Genomic DNA, 22,618 nt, shown 5'->3' with positions numbered 1-22,618 from the left:
ATTAAGCAGTATTTTTGAAGATCCTGTTCAATTCTGTAGGAAACGATGCCCAGTATATAATCAAGTGATTATGGAAATGGTAAAGTTTTTTTAAAATCAATTTTTGATTTTTTTTTATGCCTTTATTTGATAGGGACATTGAAGACAGACAGGACGTGTGCAGAGAAGAATAAGGGAATGACATGCCGCAAATGGTCCGGGAGTTGAACCGGGGAAATCGCTGCTCAGGGCATTTAAGCCCATGTGTTATACCGCTCGGCTGTCAGGACAGAGACGGTGAAATGTCTTGCCATATGGAAATGGGTGGGTCCTGGGTAACTGTTATTTCATAGCATTTTCCTTAGGCATCTTTGGCAGTGGTAGTAGTATTAGGAGTGTCTAACCATCATAAAGATGAGCTTAATGGGGACATAAAAGTTTTTCTGACAATTCTCAGTGTTGAGCAGTTGAGTTAATGACCAGCTAACCCTATAAGGAGTCATTTATGTGCTTAAAGTTGGGCTGCTGCTTCTTCACCTTCTTTAAAGTCCCTTTTCATTGTCAAAGCCCAGCAGCAACAAACAGCTATAATCCAATATCTGTGCTTTCTTTTAACTCACAACCCACGTGTCAACTGGTCTGTGAAACCATCAGATTAAAGGGGATTCAGTTTAGAAAAGACAGCAGAGGGGACTCTCCATCATGACACTAACGGCTCTCATTCAGACACACAGCATGTTACTTGCTCTCTCTTTCTGTTTGTTCATATATATATTTATATATATATCTATATAATGATTAATTATTTATATACACATCCCTATACAAAGTGCAGCTATATTTCACATCATTTACACACAGGTCCAAACTTAGTGACTTTTTAGTATATAGGGATTTACCTCAGGAACTGTATTAATCTAAATCCACAAGTAAACACAGAGGACCAGCAGTACTCCCACATAAAACATAGCAGCAATGGCCACAAATATCCCTAAGCCCACCAAAATATATAACAGCGTTTCAGTGGTGCAGAGTAAGTATACATCATAGCAAAACTATGATTTATATGCAAAAATGATCTTGGATCGAGATCTTTCTACTGTCTGAAGATTTGCGTATCAGTAATGAATATAACAAGTTGCCTGTCAGTCCTACAGAGTCACTCACAACAGAGATGTAAGCTGAAGAAGAAGATTTTGCAGTTTGCAGAGTAAAACAAAAACGACATGACAAAGCACACTTAAAAACTACACCGACTCTACAAAGTGCTAGTGTACAGGCATCTGGACACTAGATTGTGCGTTAGTTTGTGTAAGAAGACCGCAGGCCTTCCCATGCTATGGATGACCAAACCTCAACCTGAAAAAACATTCAGTTCAAAGACAATCTCAGCCTGTCATCACCCATTACAGCTAACACGAGGCAGTTTCACATGATGATAGTGAGGACTAACTGGAAAACTGGGACTTTAACACCATGAAAAATGAAGGTGTTCTAAAACCTTTGACCTGCAGAGTACATAAACAAAATCCTGCCCAGTGCAGCTTTCCCTCTCGCAACACAAACCTGATTACAGCCTATTTAACCAAACATCAGGTTTTGGTTTGGCCTGCATGGGCCAGCCTGTTGTCTACAAAAAGAGAGGCAGCAAGAGCAAAGAGGGACAGACAGATGCAAACACTGAGTGTTCATCTGATAAAAACAATCACGCGTCTCATACACACATACACAGAGGACAAAGCACAAGCTAAGACAACAGCAGTATGTGTTCTAGTTTGTTGTCCTAGAGAAAGACAACCACAGCGAAGTTTTCACACAATGAGTTATATCGTGGAAAACAACAAAGAAAGAGCAAGTGAGCATGAGAAGAACAGCGGGGAGTACACAGAGATTCACCTGTTGGCTGACGAAAATGAAAAGAACAGCAGCATGAAAACACCGAGCGAGAGCAGGGTGGGCTGCAGGTGTAGTTGCTGAAGAGATTTCACTGATGCTGCTTTACAGTAAATAACTGAGCCTGGTAGTTTGTTTACAGTGTGGCTCTAAACGGCAATAACTGAGAAACGCTTGCTGAAGTCAATCAGAAAGCACAGAACCCTGAAGTTCATCACCATTTGGCGCCTTAAATGTACTTCAGGTGGCAGGTCTGGAGATTTACAGGGAAAAGTACATTCGTGTGAGTTGAACACCTCAGTCAACTCAGTAAGCTTATTGAGCTGTTTGGCTGGAACAACATTAAAGAGAAGCTATGATGCAGAAGAAGAATTGTCTGGTCTTGGGGTGGATTTTACAGTTACAGGTGTTAAAATTTGAAGCTGTTAACTCATCACTACTTAACCAGCTTTTTAAATATCTCACACACACACACACACACACACACACACACACACACACACACATATATAGTATATCCAAAGTATCCAAACAACAAGGTTTGTATACTGCTAGATAGAGTAGCTGATTATGAATAATACTTTTATGCTAAGGTTTCCAACAAGCCTGTTGGAGTGGTGAGCAAGGCGGAGTGACTTAGTGACAGCAGCGACTTTTGGTGAAACAAAACAGCTTCTGCTTTAGAGAAATACAGTAGTGATACTAATGTGTCACAAAAATTGAGAAATACTACCCTGTTCAGTGGAAAAAGACGAGCATCTGTGTGTGAAACGGTCAGCTGAATGCTAAATAAACAAGCTTGACACATTTTAAACTTAGGAGTGCTGCTAGTGCGAACAATACAGTATAACAGAGACACACTCCATGCTAAGATTCACTTTTGTGAGCTTGTTTGAATAGTACTCATGTAAGTCTGCCTGTCAACTGGGAGTGCTTTCACAGTAATCCTATCTGTGCATGTATGTGTATGTGTGTGCGTGCATTTCATCCATTCAGCGACCTCTGTGTCTGTGTGTGTGTTCTTCCTTTAAATGAGCATGACTGCAGCTGTCCCCAAATCAAGTCTGGTTACCATCTACCATTCAAATAATCTCTCCCTCTTTGCAAAGCCCCTCTCTAGGCCCATTTTCCTCCCCTTCTTAACCTGCGCCAAGGCCCCTAAATGGCCCCACGCCTTCCTCCTTGCCACCAACTACTGGAGCTCCTTCATCCTGTTGAGCGCTGAACCAGCCTTGAACCACTCGATCTGCGTCTCATTGAAGGTGTGGTTTAGAGAGATGGACTCCTGGCTGCCATCGCTGTGCTTGATCACTGCTGTCAGGCCCTGAGAGGGACACAGGACGCAAATATCAATCATTTAACCTGTTTCTCTTTAACATAATGTTAGGAGAAGCCCTGTCCTTTGGATCAATGTGTCATTAGTGCAGAATATCGCTCACCTTGCCGGGGGCAAATGATTCCAGGCCAGTGATTGAAATCTTGTCATCAGGGCGAATTTTGTCATAGTCGCGGGAGTCAGCAAAAGTCAGAGGCAGCAGGCCCTGCTTCTTCAGGTTAGTCTCTGTGAGGAAGAAAAGAAAAGATGGAAAAATGCGGGATAACGGCAAGATACTGACTCATCCTGTACTTCCATCTGGTAACCAGAGAAGGCTTCTCTGTCTGACAGGAGTGTATCTGTTACACAGAAATACAAGGTCATGGAGAATAATGCACACAAGTATGTGTGTCTCAGTGTTATTGATGAGCAGCAGTTCTCATGATGAATTAGGGTTTCCATTTACACAGAATCCATGTTGCCAACCTCTCCCCGCCCCCCGCGCCCGACACCAAATGATGCTGACAGCTTTATTATTGGTGTTTTCTGGAATTTCTGAGTACATCTCTTACACACAAATCAAAGAAACATTCCTCTGAACAGACAGGCTTTCCTCTATCCATACATCCACCCTCCTGTACACAAAAAAACTGACACTAATGGACTGTAATTATAACTTGGAGACTCTTAGACACTGCTGGAGACATCTTTAGTCTGGCAGACTGTAAACATGCCAGACTAAATTATCATCAGTTTTCTCTGGGAGCCAGTTTCAACTATTAAGATACTGTTTCCCTGTTGTGCCTACGTTTCATAAAGAAAATAAATGAACATTTTGAGTAAAAGAGTGAAGCCAGAATAGCTCTAGACAGGTAGATATTGTAATATTTGCATGTTTCTTCCTCAAACTTACCGTGGATTCTGGCAAAGCTCTTGACAATGATGGCGCGTCCTCCCAGGTGTCGTGGCTCCAGGGCAGCATGCTCTCTGCTGGACCCTTCACCGTAGTTCTCGTCTCCCACCACCACCCAGTTCACGCCATTGGCCTGGGTTATAAATGTAAACAAAGATCAAGGAAGAATTTTAACTCCTGCCAGGAGCAGACAGAGAAAATAAATAAAAGCAAGGCAAGTTTATTTGTATAGAACCTATCAAAAGCAAGGAAATTCAGTGCTTTACATAAGACACAAATAAAGCACTAAACAGAAAATGGGGAAAATATGAAAGTTTTAGTTTAACAACACTAAAGCATGTTATGTGTACCACTTCAGTCAGTGGATTACCCAGAGAATCTAAAACAAATAATCAACAGACACTATCCCCCGTCAAACTCACCTTGTAGTAGCGGGCCACATCTGGCACACCTCCGTACTCTCCTGTCAGCTGGTTCTTGATCTTGTTGACGGCGTCGTTCTCAATGTTGACGGCACCAATCAGCAGATTGTTGGAGATGTTGTCCAGATGACCGCGGAATTTCAGCCAGGGGCCGGCAGCGCTGATGTGGTCAGTGGTGCACTTTCCCTTCACCTACAGCAGCAGAGGGGAAAGAGGGGAGGAGGGTGAGCAGAAGAAGAAAGAAGAGGGCATGAAGACGCCGAATACAATGGCTATTTAACACTATGCCCTTTATCTCATTGAGTGAAATTTCTGAAACATCACATAGAAAGCTCTTCACTATTAGTACTGGCTCAATGGTTTTTTGGACAACAATGGAGGCACAGACGCATACAGACGCATACAACTATCTCAGACTTGTTTTCATTGCCTTTGTTCACAGTAATAATGTTATTTAGACTGTGAGTTCCTTCTATTCGTACAGCTTCTAGCTTTCCCCTAAATTCACATTAATCACAACTTTCCTTCCATTTCTTGCTCACCTTGATGAGGACCCTCATGTCTTCCAGGTCTTTTCCATGCCACTTGTCAAAGGGCTCCAGCAGCTGCAGACGGTTGCTGGAAGGGCTCACGTCCACCTGAACAGAGGCAAACAACTTCCAGATCAAAATGAACACCAACAGAGCTTTTCTATCTAAACATCTGTCATGTTGAAGTTGAAGTTGAGGGTCCTGGTGAGGGCCAAGGCACTGACAATGTACACTGAATCACACAACAAGCCTCAATCATAGCTTACTCTGGTATGTACTGATTCAAACTCTTATTGGGCAAAGACAGACAGATGCTCACCTCAATAAAAGTCTGTTGTCATTAGTGTTGTGCTGCTTTCTAAAAAATAATAATAATAATAAAAAAGAACCACCTTGACTGAGCTGCTCTCAGCTGGGGGGTGCTGGTATGTGTCCTGGCCCGGGTCGAAGTCTCTGGAGGGGAGCTCATCTCCAGTGGGGGGGTCCAGCTTGAACTTCTCTCCATTAGGAGCAGTTAGGTAGTCAGTCTCAGGGTTGAAGTTGAGGGTCCCGGCGAGGGCCAAGGCAGTGACAATCTACACAACAGTTAGCCAACAGCAGCAGTGAGATGCATTTAGATCTGTGTGTTTAGATTAATCAGATCAGAAGACAGAGGATGCGTCTTCCAATGTCACTGCTTTTTTTTCTGATACACACCCACTATGTTGTGTATATGAGCTTCTGTAATTCTGTGTACTGATGCCCATGTGATTATGACTGCTGAGTAGGGCTGAACGATTTTAGGAAAAGATTTAATTTGATTTGATTCATGACTTTCTTCAAATCAAGCTTCAGTGCAATATTCACAATGCACAGTAACATTTACAAACATGACAGAAAATTACATCATACCATTAAAACATGACATGCCATTACTCTAAGGCAAGAACGAAAACTAAAGTTAAGAATTGATTTCAAATGTGTTTCAAAATGTGTTTCCGCTGGACGTTGCAGCTTTAGCACGACAGGTTTTTGCACAGTACCTGTTTCTGGCGCACGTCTGCAGCCTCAAACCCAAAATGCTCCCAAATGACCAATGTTTGAATTGGAGACTAAATCCTGTAACTCCGCTGCTGGTCCAGCTGAAGCCATTTCAGAAATTAAGGAGCAGGTGGAGCAGGTTATACTGATTGCGTTAGTGTGACCCGTCCACAAGCAGCAATGCCGCTGCTGATTGGTGAGCTTGGCAGGTTGGGAGACGGCATGTATGTGTAAAATAGTTGACACAGCAGATCCTGGGTCAGTTAGGAGCACTGCAAAAACCTTATCTTTGGCGATCACATAATTGCCTTGTCTGAAATCGCAATTTTGATCAGAAAACGACAAATCGTTCAGCCCTACTGCTGAGCTTGTATTCTGCTCAACGTTCAACGTGCAGTTCTTCTTACCTCAGGGGAGGTGACAAAAGCATGAGTTGCTGGGTTAGCGTCATTCCTGGCTGTGAAGTTCCTGTTGAAGGACGTGACGATAGTATTCTTCTCTCCTTTTTTCACGTCCTTCCTGAAGAAAAAACAAAACGTCAAACGCGTCAGTCACCTTTCATTTGATAGTTTTGGTGAGCATGAATGAAATTTTGTGCCAAGCTTTGAGTCTCTTAAGATGCGTTTTTCTTGATCCAGTGGTAGTGTTACCAAAAACAGTGATGTTTATCCTCCTCACATCATGAATACTCACAGCATATTCACTGGAAATCCAGTCATCAGTTATTAAAATTCATTTTCATTAACCAGTATTGGCAAAAGAGCAATTTCATCAGTGCATACCTGTCCCACTGTCCTATGCAGGGTCCACAAGCATTGGCTAGTACGATTCCACCAACATCACTCAGGATTTTGGCCTAAAAGAAGGACAACGTGATTCTTCCAGACACAGAATAGAAGAATACTATAGGTCACACGCTAGTTTAACACTTCACTTTGGTGAGATTCTGACTCACATATCCGTCCCTCTCAATTGTGGCGCGGATCTGTTCAGAACCAGGGGTGACTGTGAACTGGGCTTTGCATTTCAGACCTTTATCCAGAGCCTGCTTGGCCAGAGAGGCCGCTCTACCCATGTCCTCATAGCTCGAGTTGGTGCAGCTGCCAATCAGACCTGCAAGAGATGAGTTAAATGTTTGTAAGTGGAGAAAGAGGCAACTAAAAAGAAGGAGCACACAGTTACAGTGACCGACTGGAAGTACTCATCTATTTTAAAAACACATCTTTGTATGAAATGGGAGAAGAGACAAAACAGTATGTAGTTATATATTCAATCAACATGAATATACTCCACTCTGTGTCAATGCCTGTAATTGTAGTGTGTTCAGTACAGATTGTGGTAAGTCACTCTGGAGGACCAGAGCATGACAGAGATGCAATATGATCTGATCATATCTGGTCAATAACACAGCTAGAGTGAGGACAAAGAAAGAATTATCACATTTCACTGGACAAAGCATTATAAATATTAAAAAACGGTCAGACAATATGGCTGTGTCACAAATACTGACCAACTTTAACCTCCAGGGGCCAGCCGCTCTTCTTAGCTATGGCCCCGATCTCAGACACGGGGTGGGCCAGGTCAGGGGTGAATGGTCCGTTGATGTGGGGCTTTAACTGTTAGAGGACGGAAACAAGGCAGAATGAAGGACGATCATAATATGGGTAATATGGCACGTTTGTGCTGCCTCCTACACCACCATAACCACACAATACACAAGGAGACGAAGCAAAAGTAGGTGACAATATTGAGAGGTGGGTGCTGTACTTTTATTTTAGTGGACAACACTTGAAATCACCTCAGGAAACACAGACTGATGACACTGTGACAAAATGACAACATAGTAAGAGTCACAACATTTATTATGGTGGTGGGATGCACATTACAAAGCTCAAATTCAGGATGAGTATATAGTGTATTGACACTCAAACCAAACAACATGCTGCTTTAGCAGATAAATACGGATAATTTCTGGGTGTGTGGTTAATGGATGTTGTTCTTCCACAATGCAAAGCACAGGGGAAATGGAGAAGCTGCTCACAGCTAGAAAACATTCAAATCATCTGTGAGAGATGGTGAAGCAGCTCCAGAAAGATCTTGGAAAACAAAAGTATTAATGTTTTTGCCATATCTTTGAAAAATCGGCTTTGACATCCTAAAGTCGAACCATCACACATATTTCATGTTAGTATAAAAAAGTAGACTTTGTTGATTATTTTGTATGACAACAGCTAAACCGGTATACTGTAAGAATCAGTACATTGTGTATCCTATAAAGAATTGTGTAGTACGGTTTTGGGACATGCCGATAATAATTTGATAATTTACATAACTAAAGAGTGTTTTAACTCACCTCGCTCAGGTTAATCTCAATGATCTGGTCGTATTCACAGCCTTTATCTGGGACCAAGTCATCTTGGAACTGATCAGCCAAAGAGGCAATCTCTGAGAGGGAATGAAGAAGGAGACAACGTTGAAGGTAAAGACACAGTGAATAAAGACTAAGTGCACAGAGACCACAGAACAGTAAACGACTGACCTCCGCGGCCGGTTTTCTCCAAATACGTCCGCATGCGGTGGTTATAGGGGAAAACAGACGTAGTGGCTCCAATCTCAGCTCCCATGTTACAGATAGTGGCCATTCCTGAAAACAAAAGTGTCATTTTAACCATACGGTAAATTATACTTGACCACAGTTAAGGAAATGTGTGATTTATTCAAGCAAGATATGCTTGAAACCAACAATTATCTTATGATGTATCTCATCCTTACCAGTGCAGGAGATGGAGTCAACTCCAGGCCCATGATACTCCACGATGGCTCCAGTGCCGCCCTTCACAGTCAGGATGCCAGCTACCTTCAGGATGACATCCTTCGGAGAGGTCCAGCCAGACAGGGTGCCTGTCAGCCTCACTCCAATCACCTGAAGGAGAAAAGCACACAGGCTTAAACAGATGGAAAAAAAAAAAGATAAGAGACACCCGTGGAGACATTTAGTGGTTGAAAACAGGGCTGACACTGGGAAAGTTAATCAGATACAAAAAAATTTACAAGATAGATGATGCCAAGAACTCACTTTGGGACACTTGAGCTCCCAAGGGATTCCAGCCATCACATCCACGGCATCAGCTCCACCCACTCCAATACAGATGGCACCCAGGCCACCGCCGTTGGGAGTGTGAGAGTCTGTACCAATCAACATCACTCCAGGATAGGCGTAGTTCTCCAGGATGATCTGGCCAAAGAAGGGGACATTTCACAGTCGGTCACACAGTTTCCCAGCATGACTTTAAAACAGTTTTGGACTGTTATTTAAAATGCACATATTAACTGTTCTGGCACAAATACTTTTAGGAAGGAACTGCATGCTGATTCACTGCTGACAGTGTATGATGGTGCAAGTTCACTGACAAGAATTTATTAAGCAATGTTTGTGTGATTATTCTCTCAGCGCTGTGGAGTATACAAAAGTCAGAAGAGCCATTAAAAGCATTATCATTAATGAGTGTGCTTTACCTGATGGATGATCCCTGAGCCTGGTTTCCAGAAGCCAACTCCATATTTGGCTGCAGCAGTTGCGAGGAAGTTGTACACCTCCTGGTTCACCTCCTGTGTTAAGAGTAATTAGGAGGAAGTTTTGGCTCCTGTTGAGGTTACGTTCATGCAACTTTAAAAGAACAAACTCAGGTGCAAGACTCAACCTTAGTACTGTTTTTTAACCTCACCTCCAGGCATGTAGTTAACCAGAGAATTTGATCAAACCTTCAGATTTTGAACCAAACCATGATATTTATTTTGGCCCACAGAAAACTGTTAAACGCTGCTGCCTCTGAAACCACATGAATCCCTGTAGGATGAGGATAAAATGCTATCCAAACAATGTTAGAATGTTCTAACAATTGTCTGAATTTGCCTTGGCCTTGCCGAAAAACAAAAAACTGTTCAAAATATACTGCAACGTGCAACTGCACTATAAACACTTCTCAAAATAGACACTGGCTCTTGTTTCACTCATTGGACAAGCTCATGAAGCTGTAGAAACACATAATTGCATCTTGCCAACACATTAATGGGGTATTATGAGTTTGATATCAGATATACACTTTGCAAGGACACAGGCTTAGTGTTGTCATCCATTGTTGTGGGTGTCAGATATGTGTGTGTGTGACTGGCTGTAAAAATGAACCAGCTCGGGTCAGCTCAACCTGAAATTGGCATTATATTTGATATCAGTGGTACAGCAGAGAAACAAAATACCATAAAGATTTACATTCAATAAATGTATCACTCCTCACCTTAGCCCTCTGCAGGTCCTGAGCCCCTCCGATTTGAGCCTCAATCAGGTGATCGCAGTGGATGGTGGAGGGAACAGCCACCTTGGGCAGACCGCTGCTGATGAACTGAAGCATTGCCATCTGAGCTGTAGCATCCTGCATAGCCACACGGTCTGGATGAAGGCGCAGATATGTACGGCCACGGTCGATCTCCTGCCCTGCTGGATCATCCAGGTGACCATACACAATCTTCTCCGACAGAGTGAGAGGCCTGTTGAGCCTGGTAGGGTGGATTGGTGGTAAGATGTGGCAAATATTACATTGTGTTGGACACTAAGTGTTCACATATTCAGACAAATCATGTTTTCCCATAAAACAATTTGTATTAACTGAAAAATGAAAACCAACACAAGTTCACTTGAACAACAATTTTACTTTCTGAGATCCAACTCTCATGTTTGAAATTTATCAGTTTGGCCCATAAAGTACTTCTGGGAAATACTACATTTTGCTGGATGCAAAGAATCAAGGAAAACTGTCAACACCTGAATTAACTATGGCTCAGCAAACATTTGGGGACTGACAGTTTCCATAATTGTCGGTGAATCAAAAGGCTTTTCTTGTTCCTGGATTACAGCATGTGGTCAGCTATGCAGGAGGAGAACACCAGGTCATCCAAAGTTAGCTCCTCGGCCATACTGGCTCTGACAAGTCAACGCTGTAAATGTCACAAGATTTACTGTGCAGCTGTGATAAACACCAGCCATTCTTCATGAGCCAAATTGTAATCAACAAAGGCTCTGTGTGTGTGTCCATGTGTATTTTTGAGAGGTGCAACTGCTGCTGACCTCCTGCGTACAATGTTGATGTTCTCATGCATCTTCCCATAGTTAATGCTGGAACCGGGTTCAAAGCGGCTCATAGCCACCTTGGCTTTTGCGCTGAAGGCTGCGGAGACATGAAACCGCCTCGCCCCAGTTCCAAGAGCCAGCTAGACCAGGGGGAAAAAAATACAATTCTGAGAAATAACTTCATAAACAAAGTTTTATTGTAGTGCTTAGGACCAATATATCAACATTTAAGTTACATAATAACTATGGAGGCAATTAAATTATGGAAGAATGGGGACACATGACCAGGAACCAAAGCAGGTGAGGCTAGTTAAAACCTAATCTTGCCAGTGGCACCAGAAAAACATGTGGCCTACAGAAAGACTAAAGAGGAATCCTCCATTTTGGTCACAAAGGGCTAAGTAGATTGACTAGATCTCCGCAAGAATGGACACAAACCAATTAATCTGCAACTGCTAATACTCTTTACTCCAGCTAAACCAGCTGCCAAAAATGCTCCACTGGACCCACCTCTAACATACGGCCTTTTAACTTTCACATCTTTAAAACTGTAATGTCGCAACACCATTACATGCTCACATTTTACTACATATTACTGGGCAGCAGATTCAGTGCTTGGGCAAGAACCTTTGACTGTAACAAGTAGTCACTGAATTTACAGTTTGTATGTAAAGTCAAGTCCCTGCAATGAACGCTCTTTAGCTCATGCTGATCCAAATAATAAACTCTAATCAAGGCTCAGGCCCAGAATTTTTTTATTAGTGTCTGGCCACCATTTTTGTCTTCAGAACTGGATTAATCTTCATTAATACAAACTAGCAGATATATGCTCCTCCCTGTAATTTATTCAGCTTTATAATACATGGTATTTATTTATGGGAATAATGAATGTAGGCATATGTTAATATGTATATGAGTGCTTGTTTGATTGTTGATTTCGTATTCTGAAATTGAATAAAAATGAAAAATCTTTAAATAATTTAAAAAAAAAAACATCATAAATAATACAATTTGATAATAAAAAACAAAATCTCATCAAAGGCTGAGTACATCGTATAGTAAACAGATGCTCACAGAAAGCCCGTTGCTTTTTAAAATGATCATTATGTGATGATTCACGACCCACCCCTGGACCGGGGACATGCAGCTGTGCATTAGTCCCAGCTGACAGGAGTGAACTGTCATTAAGACAACTCCGTAACCTTGCGATCACCTTGCAAACATCAGGACAGTTAGGTCCATTCACAGCCGCTGCTCAGTTCTGATGTTGACTGAATTAGATACTGTTGTTAACAATAACATGATTTTATGTCAATTGTCCCTGGGTCGGGCGTGATTTATAACGGCTTCAACGTGTCGCAGCCCGGAGTCACACGGGGACACCGTGACCTGACAGACAGCGGCTAGGTGCGTACTCTGCTCTATATTCGCCCGCCGTCGGTCAACCGTAAGCAATGACGGCTGTACCACACAACGGAGCATATCTGCTGTCACATATGTACAACACAGCAAGGCGGTTATATACCCTGTCAAAGTAAAATAACGTTTGCTTACCCGCAGCCTAGTGACAGTCAAACAATAAGACGCCATTTTGTTCACTAATAACAAAGCCAGCGTCGCCCTGATGTGACGTCACTGGACTGAGGAGCCCGTTATTTTGACGTTTTATTGTTTTATTGTTGTTGTTGTTTTTTTTAATTTGACAATTAGAGGTATTTTTAGTTAGCTTTACCTACACAATATACTATATTAAAGCGACATAACATGACAGCACTGTCAGGGGTCATTCTGCTGTATAACAAGTGCTTGAACTTTTACTGTACTTTAAGTACATTTTACTGCCAACACTTTCCTACTTCTGAATACAGGACTTTTTTTTATTATTTTTATTTTTACATTTATAGTGTAGTATTACATATCAAAGTACTCCATCCACTGAAACTACATTACATACACAATACGTGATATAATATAAATATGATATATATACCAAAAATGAGTACATTTTCATATCTTTCTGCAACATGAGAAACCCTGTTCATCTAAAATCATGAAATAGGTCTAGCTCTATAACATTACTGAAATTGAGAAGTGTAATAACGTTGAAAGGCAAATTTTACACACTGACTTTGTACTATCCGTTCCTGATGTGTCATTTTCGACCATAGATCATTTTGAAAATATCCTCTGCCTGAAATACGTCACACTGTACTTAAAAATACACCATGTCCTGGGGGGGAAAAACCCCAATAATCTGTTTCAAAAGCCTTTAGTGTCAATAACTCACAATTGTATGTCAGCATCTTGTTTTGATTTTCCCACTTTTTGAAGTAAGACTTTTCAAATGACAACAAATGGTTGGTTGCATTTTACACACTGATGAGGTTAATAGTCAATTTGTCAAGTGATGGATCAAAAATACTTGAATGTTCCCTTAAGACTAAAATTTGACTTTGTTTATGCTTCAGAATATAAATTTTGTACCTATTTTGGGATGTCTTGTGGTTACTTACCTAAGATTTGGTGATGTGTTTTAACAACAAACATGTATGTATGTATGTATGTGTGTGTGTGTGTGTGTCTATAGATAGATAGATTTACACACACACTGTCCATAATCACAGTGCAACTCCTATGATATTATAGATGCTTGATTCAACAGTAACTGTATAATTATGTGAATGCATAATAAAAACAAACAAAAAATCTTTCTTTTAGAGATAAGAACATCATTTCCCATAAACCTCTGGTAAAAGTCAGGTTTCTTTGGTTGGCTGAAAGGACGCTGCAGCCCGATTCTGTGGGTCCTCCCCCATCTCAGCCAATAGAGACTCTGTTGCTATCACCGCTTATATTTTTAGCAAATTGTTCTGAACCACCACCACCACTTCACATATCTCGCCGCCTAAAAAACTAGAGCTCGCTGGGATAACTTGGATTTGGCATGAGGACAAAAACGTCCTGATTTGGTGTGGTTTTGGTCTCGTTACTTTGCGAGAAAGACTGCGAATCGATATCGTGTTTAGAAAGTGAGGAATGACATTTTACTATTCTTTTTGTTTTTGAATCAGTCTGCGGGCTCCTATTAAAAAAATATATATATATATATAGTTCATAAGGGTGACATTAATGATTTTCTGGCTGGAGAACAAACATGATATATACAAACATGCTAAATACAATGAATAATAATAAAGCATTATTATAATGTGGAGAAAGTAGTGCCTGCCGTCACGGGGGTGTGGGCGAGTCACAGTGTATAAATACGCCGGGTTGTCAAACAGTAAAGTTTCTGTGGACCGTCCATGCAAACTGTCAGCTCAGACTAACTAGAAAACCTTCAGCCGTCAGAGAATTGGGGCAGCGGCAACAAAAACAAAACAATACAAAAATAAAAAATAAAAACCGAACATCAGTATTAAGGTGAAAAAATTCCACTGGTCAGCATCTGAACCGACGCCTTGAAATCCGAGACAACAAGGGATTTTAAACAGAAACGCAGGAGTACAAGTCAAGCTAGGACATCAGTAACGATAGGTGAGTGAAACAGGCTAATTTTATTCTGACATCCTTACAGCCGTGTTAATTGACAACTGCAGGTTTTTTTGTTGTTTTTTTTCCTTTCTAGGTTTGGTTATCCACCACAATGGGCTGACTACAATGAATAACAGTACCGGTTCAGCCATTGAATAAAGACCCAGCTTTTGCTTCAGCCTTAGCCCGTTATGTATTAGCTGACACGACCCTCTCAAAGTCTGCCCAGCTGTCATGTTCTCTCTCCAGTTTTTATTCGTTGTTTGTCGGGGTTGTTTATGCTGAGGAGGGACTCTGTTCTTCGTTGCTCAGTGCACACACTCGGTCGATAAGGCAGTTCACCACTTAATCAGCTTCATAATGTAATTTACAGCGACAATTTGGCAAGGAGGGATTCTCCACCTGCATGTCAGCTAAACCAGTGTCCTTTCTGCTCCAGTGCCTTTTGACTGACATATGGCAGTAATCCCCAGGTAGACCCTGCTGCCTTATTATCTGAGCTTCTCACCACACATGCCCACCTGGTTGATATTTCTCCAATTTCTCTTTCTCTCTCTCTCTTTTTGCATATTAGTCCTCCATTATCTGGCAGGTACATTCTCAACATATTTTCATTTCAGTGGGTCTGTAAACAAACTGTTTAAAGTCCTACTGGGAGAAAACCCAGTGGGGTTCAACAAGACAAAAGGGTGGGGAAAAGAATCACAGTAATATTCATTGCCTATTGTATTGATATTTGTGTAAGTGGTGACAACATACTTCACACAGGCCTCTATATGCTGCTCTGACCCCCAGTTACAATATTTCTAAATGAGCATTTCCTGTCATATTTGTATAGTAGCTTACCTGCTTGTGTAAGATCACTGTGGTTCTGTTGCTTAATAGTTAAAACCTGACGTTTAGTGGATGCTTTGCACATTTGCAGCTCTGATAGATAATGAGACCAGGTAAACAAAAATAGCACTATAGATCCTGCTGTTGCTCTGATCCGCAACAACAGGCCTTTTAAAAAAAAAAAATGACGCCAGCTCCTTCAAACTATAACAAATCTGCAGGTGAAGGATACAAATACGATCACGGGGACGGAGATTTACGAACATGAATGATTTTGAGGTTATTAAATGAAGTTGCAAGCTGTGGTTTATGATTTAGACCAATTATTGCACACCTGAAGCAATGAATCTGAACAGATTAACTGAGTTATTTCTCTTATGTCATTGGATGACATTGGAGCTTGTGTATCTTGCTGTTGCCTTTTTGAAATGAGAGGAACAAAATGCAGTAGATGCTGTAGGTGGCTTGGCTGTGTGTGCAGTCAAGGTTTTTAGAGATAATGGCTGTTGCAGGTGATGGAGCAGTGAATTCGCTTGTGCTCAAAGATCCTTTTCTACTTTTGTACTTCAACTCATTTTTAACTTGTCTGTTAAAAGAGAGGAATTTGCACCACAGATGATGCAAAATGGGGTCCTATTTATAGCCCATCCTAACCAACCCCCATCGTATCCTTCAATGTCACCTTTTTCTTGCTAAAGGAAAATGTAAATCTCATCTTAGAACTGTCACTCCTGTAGCCCTGCATCCAGCCGGTGCAGCTTTATCTGTAATAACATTAGAATTGTCTTTAATCGGAGACGTCTTTCTAATCTTAGCAGTCGAATCCCCATCTGGCAGGGAATGTGAGTGAATTGTTTGTGTGTGTGTGCGCGCGTAGGGGGGAGGGGGTGAGCGTGCGCACTGCATGGTGGGACATGGTGTTCTATGGAGTCGATTAACTGTCCTGCCATTTTATACTTCTTCTTCAGGGAGTCTTGTGTTGATGTTTTTTTTTCTTCTTCTTCTTCTTCTTCTTCGTCTTCCATGTAATGTTTCTCTTCAGCTTGACTCTGGCTGCTGATGAATGGCCTCTGTGTGACTGTGTTACAGCATTAAAGGAGGAGGCACTCCATGGGATCGGATTCAGATTATAAAGGATTTATGAAGCCCACAACACAGCATCTGTTACACCAATCAGTTCTTCCTGCAGCTGATAGAACCAACAGAAAATATGAAACATTTATCACTGCTGTGTGTGCTACTGAATAAGAATAGTGGTTGAGTGAATACGTTTGCGCACCTCTAACAAACCATATACAGTATATTCTGTGAAACTACAACATCCTTCCAAACTATCCATGCATCTAACACAGATACTGTGTTGTTGCTATACTATATTATAGAAATATGATTCTAAATTAGGGTAACGATTCCTAAATTATTAGGAATTATTACTGTTTCCTCAGCAGGTGGTTCACTCCAGCCCCTGTAAGGCCGAGGCTTTCTGTGTCCATCGGACACCAGCGTGATTAACTGTCTACAGCTAGATATCACTGAAATAACAACAATTAAAATTCCCCATCTCTTTGCCAGGTAAAATGACTGCTTTCTTCTGTTTTTGCCTTCACAGCTGGGACCTGAAAACGTTACATATTTGTGACGGCGAAAAACAGCCTGCAACCAGCTGCCCCCCTGCCTTCAAGGTGCCTTTACCATGGTGATACTAAAAGAATCATACACTTTACAATAAGCCAGAGGAAAAACGTCTTGTCACAGTTGCGTTGCCTCACTTTCAGCACCATCATTTTAAAAACTTTTCTCCCACGACGGCGCTAACCCGGTACAGCCATGCATCTAGAGGTGAAGGTTGCCCTCAACTTCATTGTGTCCTACCTGTACAACAAGCTGCCACGGCGTCGAGCTGACCTGTTCGGCGAGGAACTGGAGAGGATACTGGTGTCTCGTTTTGAGGGTCACTGGTACCCCGAAGCACCTCTCCGAGGCTCTGCCTTCCGCTGCATTCACCTGGGAGCACCGAGGGACCCCGTGGTGGAGTTGGCCGCCAAGAGGAGTGGACTGGACACAGAGGAAGTGCGTGCAAACGTTCCTGCAGAGCTCAGTGTGTGGATCGATCCGTATGAGGTATCCTACCAGATTGGAGAGAAGGGTGCAGTGAAGGTGCTCTACCTGGAGGACCCTCCAGGCCTCGGCTGTGACAGTGCCAGGGCTGAGGGGGTAATCAGAGAGGGTAAAGGAGAGGCAGAGACGGAGGAGGCCAAGAATCTGGGCTTCAACCCAGACGCTCAGGTGTTTGTGCCAATTGGAAGTCAGGCATCTCCTGCCCTCATGCCATCGCACTCGAGCTCTCCCACACCTCTGTCTGCCCAGTCCTGCCCCGGGCTCTTCAGTTACCCCAGCTCCAGCACCCCCACTGACCCTGCTGCCCACTCCTCCAACAACTCTACCCCTTCCCCTCCCAGTGGCGGGCTGCCCTACCTCGCAGCTCAGCAGCCGCCTTCCGCTCTACCCGCTGCCCGCCCTCAGCCCATCACCTTCACCACCGCCAGCTTCGCCGCCACTAAATTCGGCTCGACCAAGATGAAGAAATGCAGCGGGGCCGGGTCCCCAGCCAGTTCTGGAGTTGTCGTACCACCCTCCCAGAGAATGCTCTCTCACTCTCCTACCACCATCTCAACGCCAGAGCTGCTCAAGCACAAGCCGCTGTCTCTCTCTTTGCACTCCCTCGGAGGTCCCATCCCCAGCCAGCTCTCTCCCAACGCCAAAGAGTTTGTCTACCCAGGATCCCCAGGCCCCCTTTTCTTTGATGCTGACACCCAGCCCATGCAACCTCACGCCAGCCCTTTCCAGCCCCCCCACACTGTCAACACCCATCCGTCCTTTGACGCCTTCTCCAGCCCTCCTCCTGCCCAGAGTGTGGGCATCATCGGCGGCAACGGAGGAATCTCTTACATGGAGAAGCCGCCATTTGTCGAGGGTTTAGGAAGCTACAACCTGCAATATCCCAGCCAGTCCTTCCAGCCTGTTGTGCTGGCCAACTAAGCCTTCATTTGTAATGAGAAGAGTTGTCGTAGGAGGAGTTGGGGTGTTAGGACAGTGATGCTCCTGATATTTTCAGTTTTTCTAAGAAGTTGTTCTAATACTAATACAAGTTAAGAATTAGTTTTACTACAAAGATTTAAAGAACCACGTTCACTGAATATGTCATGTGATTTGTTTTGTTCCTCCACCCTGCCCCTTTGTCCATTGCTGTGACTCCTCATGTTCTATGGTTTGGCTTTGATGAGTGGGTGGGGGTGATTTCCTTTCTACCTTGAGTCCTTGCCAATCTCTTATGTTTATTGTTTTGCATTGAATGTTAATGTGAGAGACTTTTTTTTTTTTCCTTGACTTGTAGTCTAATGGACCCGGCTCTAGTATAGCACCATTTTGCACTGCACTGTCATGCTGTGAAAAAGGACCTCGCCAAGTCCTGCAGGGAACAACGGCTGTGGAAAGCTCAGCACTTTGCTCTGCAATCTGCTCTGCCCTACTTGCCACAAATACAGAGAGGGGGGCTCTGCTGTCTCTGTGTGTAGTCCTGTTCTGTTTTGTTGTGGCTCAGCGCGATCCAGAGACTCATTGTTTGTAACTTGGGCCCGTTCCCCTTGAAACGCACTCGTGCACAGGCACAATTTGACTCTGTTGCTGTCAGCGGGTGTATATTGAAAGCAGTTTATCGTTAGCTGGAATGTGCACATGACACGGGTCGAAAATGAAGTTGGAGCAGCAGAGGGAGCAGAAAGGGAGCATCGGGGTGTTAAGGGCGTGATGTAGTAGAATGTATTGTACCCGTCAGGGGAAACTGCAGCTGGGAAGGTCGGGGAAACCTTGGTGAATGTGAAAGGCAAATGAATTTTTTTGTATTTTAAAGACAACAACCATGTGCTGATACCTCGGTTACACACACAGGGATTTAAGTCATGGTTTCATGCATGTATTTAAATTGCCCGACACGCATATGCAGAAATATGTCCACATACACACAGTTCCAGTCAGCAGCGTGTGAAGGTGAACAGGCGGAGGAGGAGGAGGTGAGGGGGAGGGGATGCAGCAGCTAAGCAGTAGGGATTGTGATAAATGGCTTAGCATGACTTTGACTATGAAGGAGAGGTTTTCCTCTGCATGAGAGGAGAGAGGGAGACGGGAGGAAGACAGAAGGAAATGAGAGAGAGAAGCAGCTGGAGGGTTCTGTTGCCTCGGCGGCTTCCAGAGTGTATTGGCTTAGAGAGCGACACTTTAAAACCCAGAGCACGTTTCTGGTGAGCTTAAATGGTATTGAAGCTAAAGGCTCACACTATTCTCTCCCTCCTCTTGAAATTCTTTAGCGATCTCTGCTTCTCTGGCTGCTACAAAGAAAAACCACAATCATACAGTTCAGGTTGCTCTGTCTTTTTTCCAATTTGCTGTGATGTGGACAAAGGGTACAAAGATGAATGTTCTTTATTGATGTGTGGCTTTTTGCCGCTTTATTGGAGAGCTCGACACATCACTGGGAGGCCGTTGTTTCTAACGTTTGTGTAGCAGTCAGGTTCATGTGATTGTCGGTTAGTCGCTTACCGGGAAGGGAAACCCCCACACGTCCGTTTGAGCTGTCCAGCACTTTATTACTGGGCTCCTAATGCTGTGCGTCGCCCCCAGACATGAGCGCTAAACCATTCCTTCGCCCTCTGTTTGGTTAAGGCACATTTGATTCAGCCGTCATGAAATGCTTTAGAGATTCAAACACGAGCTAAATTTGTATTTAAGTGCATCGCGCCGGTGTGGAGATACTGTCTCGTTCATTTATTTGAATGTTTTCTAGACTTGTACCCATAAATGTTTTTGTATAAGATGACCCAAGGACCCTTGACTTGTGCTCACGCTGGTACTGCGATGTGACAGCTCGTCATATGCATGCGAGTTTTATTTCCTTTTTTTTTTTCCCCCCTAAAGGGGGTAGGTGGGGAAATACACATCTCTGTAAATGCTATGATTGTGAGGGAAAGATGCATTTCTAATTTTTGTTTTGTAATTTATTTCCAATATTTCTATATTTTTGTTTTTGCAAATTCTCACTTAAATTTGTATGAGTAAGACATGACTGGAGTCCAGGAAATATGTACATAAAAAGTTCTTATGTTCAGATTCTTTGTTTAGTTTCTTACATGCTGAGGTTATTTTTTCAGAAAATAACATGAATATATGCAAACTGAGACAAAAATAAAGATGTACAGAGTAAAGTATTGAATGTTTATTGTATCTTGTACAGCATTTGTCTAATAAGACGGGTAAATGTATTCATTCTTCAAGTTGGATTAGGAGTTTAAGACGTGAATGTTTACAGTGGGTTTGTGTAGGAAAAGATGGCTGATATCATTTTTTTTCTGTGCTCCCAGGGCAGTCTGACAACACTACACCCATCGGCAGTACATTTAAACCAAAAATCTCCACATTTCAGATTCATTTGAGTGCAGCGTCCACCCTCCATCTTTATGTGAACTTACAGAATTTCATGTGGTTACCCCTGGTATTTGTTCTTAAAGAAATGATCACTAGTTTATTATTATCCCCCCCCCCCCCCCCCCGCCTTCTCATTTATTAATGAACTGCACATCAACATCACCCACCAACACTATGTATGTTCCTACAGTATCTAAACACAGATATACTCTCCTTCTTCACACTATATTTCTCATCAAATTTTACTTAATTTCTCCCCTCCATTTTTTTTCTTCTCCCCATCAGCCTGGTCCTTTGGTCCTGATACTATAGCCATATCCCAGACTGTCTTTGCTTACACAGATGCTCACCCTTCTCCAGTGCAATGTTAACGCCATCATTTAAAATTACCCTGAAGGATTCAAGGGGTTTCTACCTCTATGCACCCTGGAAAAGAAAAAAAAAATCTTCAATAGGAAGACAGTGTTAACGGCAGGTTTGGAAAGATGAAGGAAATGAATGTGATTCTGATCTGATGTTAGTCAACCCTGGTTGAGAAAGCCTAAAGAAAATAAACAGAAGAAACGGCTTATTTTATGGTGTGTTCAAAAGTCTTGGGGAGATTTTTAGTCACATGCATGTCCAAAATGTCTGACTGATTCTTTTTTTTTTTTTTTTTTTTTCTAAAATTAGTCAGATTATTCAGTGCAAACGAGGTTGTGTCGTTAAATTTCCTCTGCGTACAAACCCAGCTCCTGAGGTGAGAGATCTGAGGATGTGAGCGAGTATTACTAACAGCTGGTTTCCCCTCACATCTTCGAGAATGAACGCTGGTTTCGTGTTTTACACTTTGGAAAGAGATTAAACAGTGTTTCAAACACACGCCACAAATCAACTCTTGTACCAAGGCTGTTCTACAATCAGGGTTGATCATTAATGAAGAGGAAAAACAAGAATTTTCTATTCTGATGTCCTTTGCTTATATCGATGTGTGCATTTTATTTTGCACTTTGGAATATTTCATTGTCATAAAAGAAGTTTATTTTCTATGTAAAATTTAACATTTAAGAATAAATAGATATAATTAAAAGTTCAGATGATGTATAAATATAGTGCTTTCTTTCCTGCCTGTATTTTATTATTTTTCCTATTTTGTATCTGATCTGTACACCCTGTAGATGTATAATGAATCTTTCACTACTGAAATGCAATGACCTGTATTCTGTGCTGCCCCTCGGGAATGGGGAGTTACTACTGCAGTTTCTTATTGTATCAGATTCTTTTTTAAGTTTGTAATAAAAACAGATTGGCAAAAATAAGCATGGAAAATAAGCTAATTGTGTCGTCCTCATTGTTTCTGGGTATGCAGAGCTGTGGGAACATGATGTACTAATGCTGAATGGAGAGCTCACGCAGACGTGCAGACACTCAGCTTGGTCAGAGACAAATCCAGCTCCCTTCCACCTCTCACTGCCCCTGTGTGCGTCGTACTCAAGTTAATGTGGAACATGTTGCAGATCAAAGATTATGAAAAGTGGATCCCCTGTGCTCCCGTGAAAAGCCTCAGAATAAAATGTCAAGAGCCACGTGTCCTTC

General features: G+C 42.4%; 2 protein-coding genes across 2 annotated transcripts; one reads left to right on the top strand and one right to left on the bottom strand.

Moving 5' to 3' along the window:
- Positions 1 to 93: 93 nt before the first annotated feature.
- On the bottom strand, positions 94 to 12,807 carry LOC121198373 (aconitate hydratase, mitochondrial-like). The gene is made up of 18 exons (XM_041062439.1): positions 12,752 to 12,807; positions 11,195 to 11,337; positions 10,368 to 10,626; positions 9,589 to 9,681; positions 9,149 to 9,307; positions 8,845 to 8,995; positions 8,612 to 8,716; positions 8,426 to 8,517; positions 7,583 to 7,688; positions 7,028 to 7,185; positions 6,855 to 6,928; positions 6,480 to 6,591; positions 5,445 to 5,627; positions 5,065 to 5,160; positions 4,523 to 4,714; positions 4,101 to 4,233; positions 3,312 to 3,433; positions 94 to 3,196 (listed from the first exon to the last, which is right to left on the bottom strand). The coding sequence occupies exons 1-18, from the start codon at positions 12,785 to 12,787 to the stop codon at positions 3,065 to 3,067; spliced, it is 2,346 nt and encodes a 781-aa protein (XP_040918373.1). The 5' UTR covers positions 12,788 to 12,807; the 3' UTR covers positions 94 to 3,064.
- Positions 12,808 to 14,504: 1,697 nt separating this feature from the next.
- On the top strand, positions 14,505 to 21,527 carry LOC121198713 (protein Tob2). The gene is made up of 2 exons (XM_041063012.1): positions 14,505 to 14,734; positions 17,175 to 21,527. Exon 2 carries the CDS (start codon positions 17,393 to 17,395, stop codon positions 18,602 to 18,604), a length of 1,212 nt encoding a protein of 403 aa, XP_040918946.1. The 5' UTR covers positions 14,505 to 14,734; positions 17,175 to 17,392; the 3' UTR covers positions 18,605 to 21,527.
- The last annotated feature ends 1,091 nt before the right edge of the window (positions 21,528 to 22,618 follow it).

Source organism: Toxotes jaculatrix, chromosome 18 (genome assembly GCF_017976425.1).
Source record: "Toxotes jaculatrix isolate fToxJac2 chromosome 18, fToxJac2.pri, whole genome shotgun sequence".
NCBI lineage: Eukaryota > Metazoa > Chordata > Actinopteri > Toxotidae > Toxotes > Toxotes jaculatrix.
This window is presented reverse-complemented; position numbering and strand designations above follow the sequence as displayed.

Coding starts and splice junctions, on each gene's coding strand:
- LOC121198373 (XM_041062439.1), bottom strand. CDS start 12,787: ATGGCGTCTTATTGTTTGACTGTCACTAGGCTGCGG. Junction 8,518..8,611: donor GGAGAAAACCGGCCGCGGAG/GTCAGTCGTTTA, acceptor ATTCCCTCTCAG/AGATTGCCTCTTTGGCTGAT. Junction 4,234..4,522: donor ATGTGGCCCGCTACTACAAG/GTGAGTTTGACG, acceptor TTTATAACCCAG/GCCAATGGCGTGAACTGGGT.
- LOC121198713 (XM_041063012.1), top strand. CDS start 17,393: ATGCATCTAGAGGTGAAGGTTGCCCTCAACTTCATTGTGTCCTACCTG.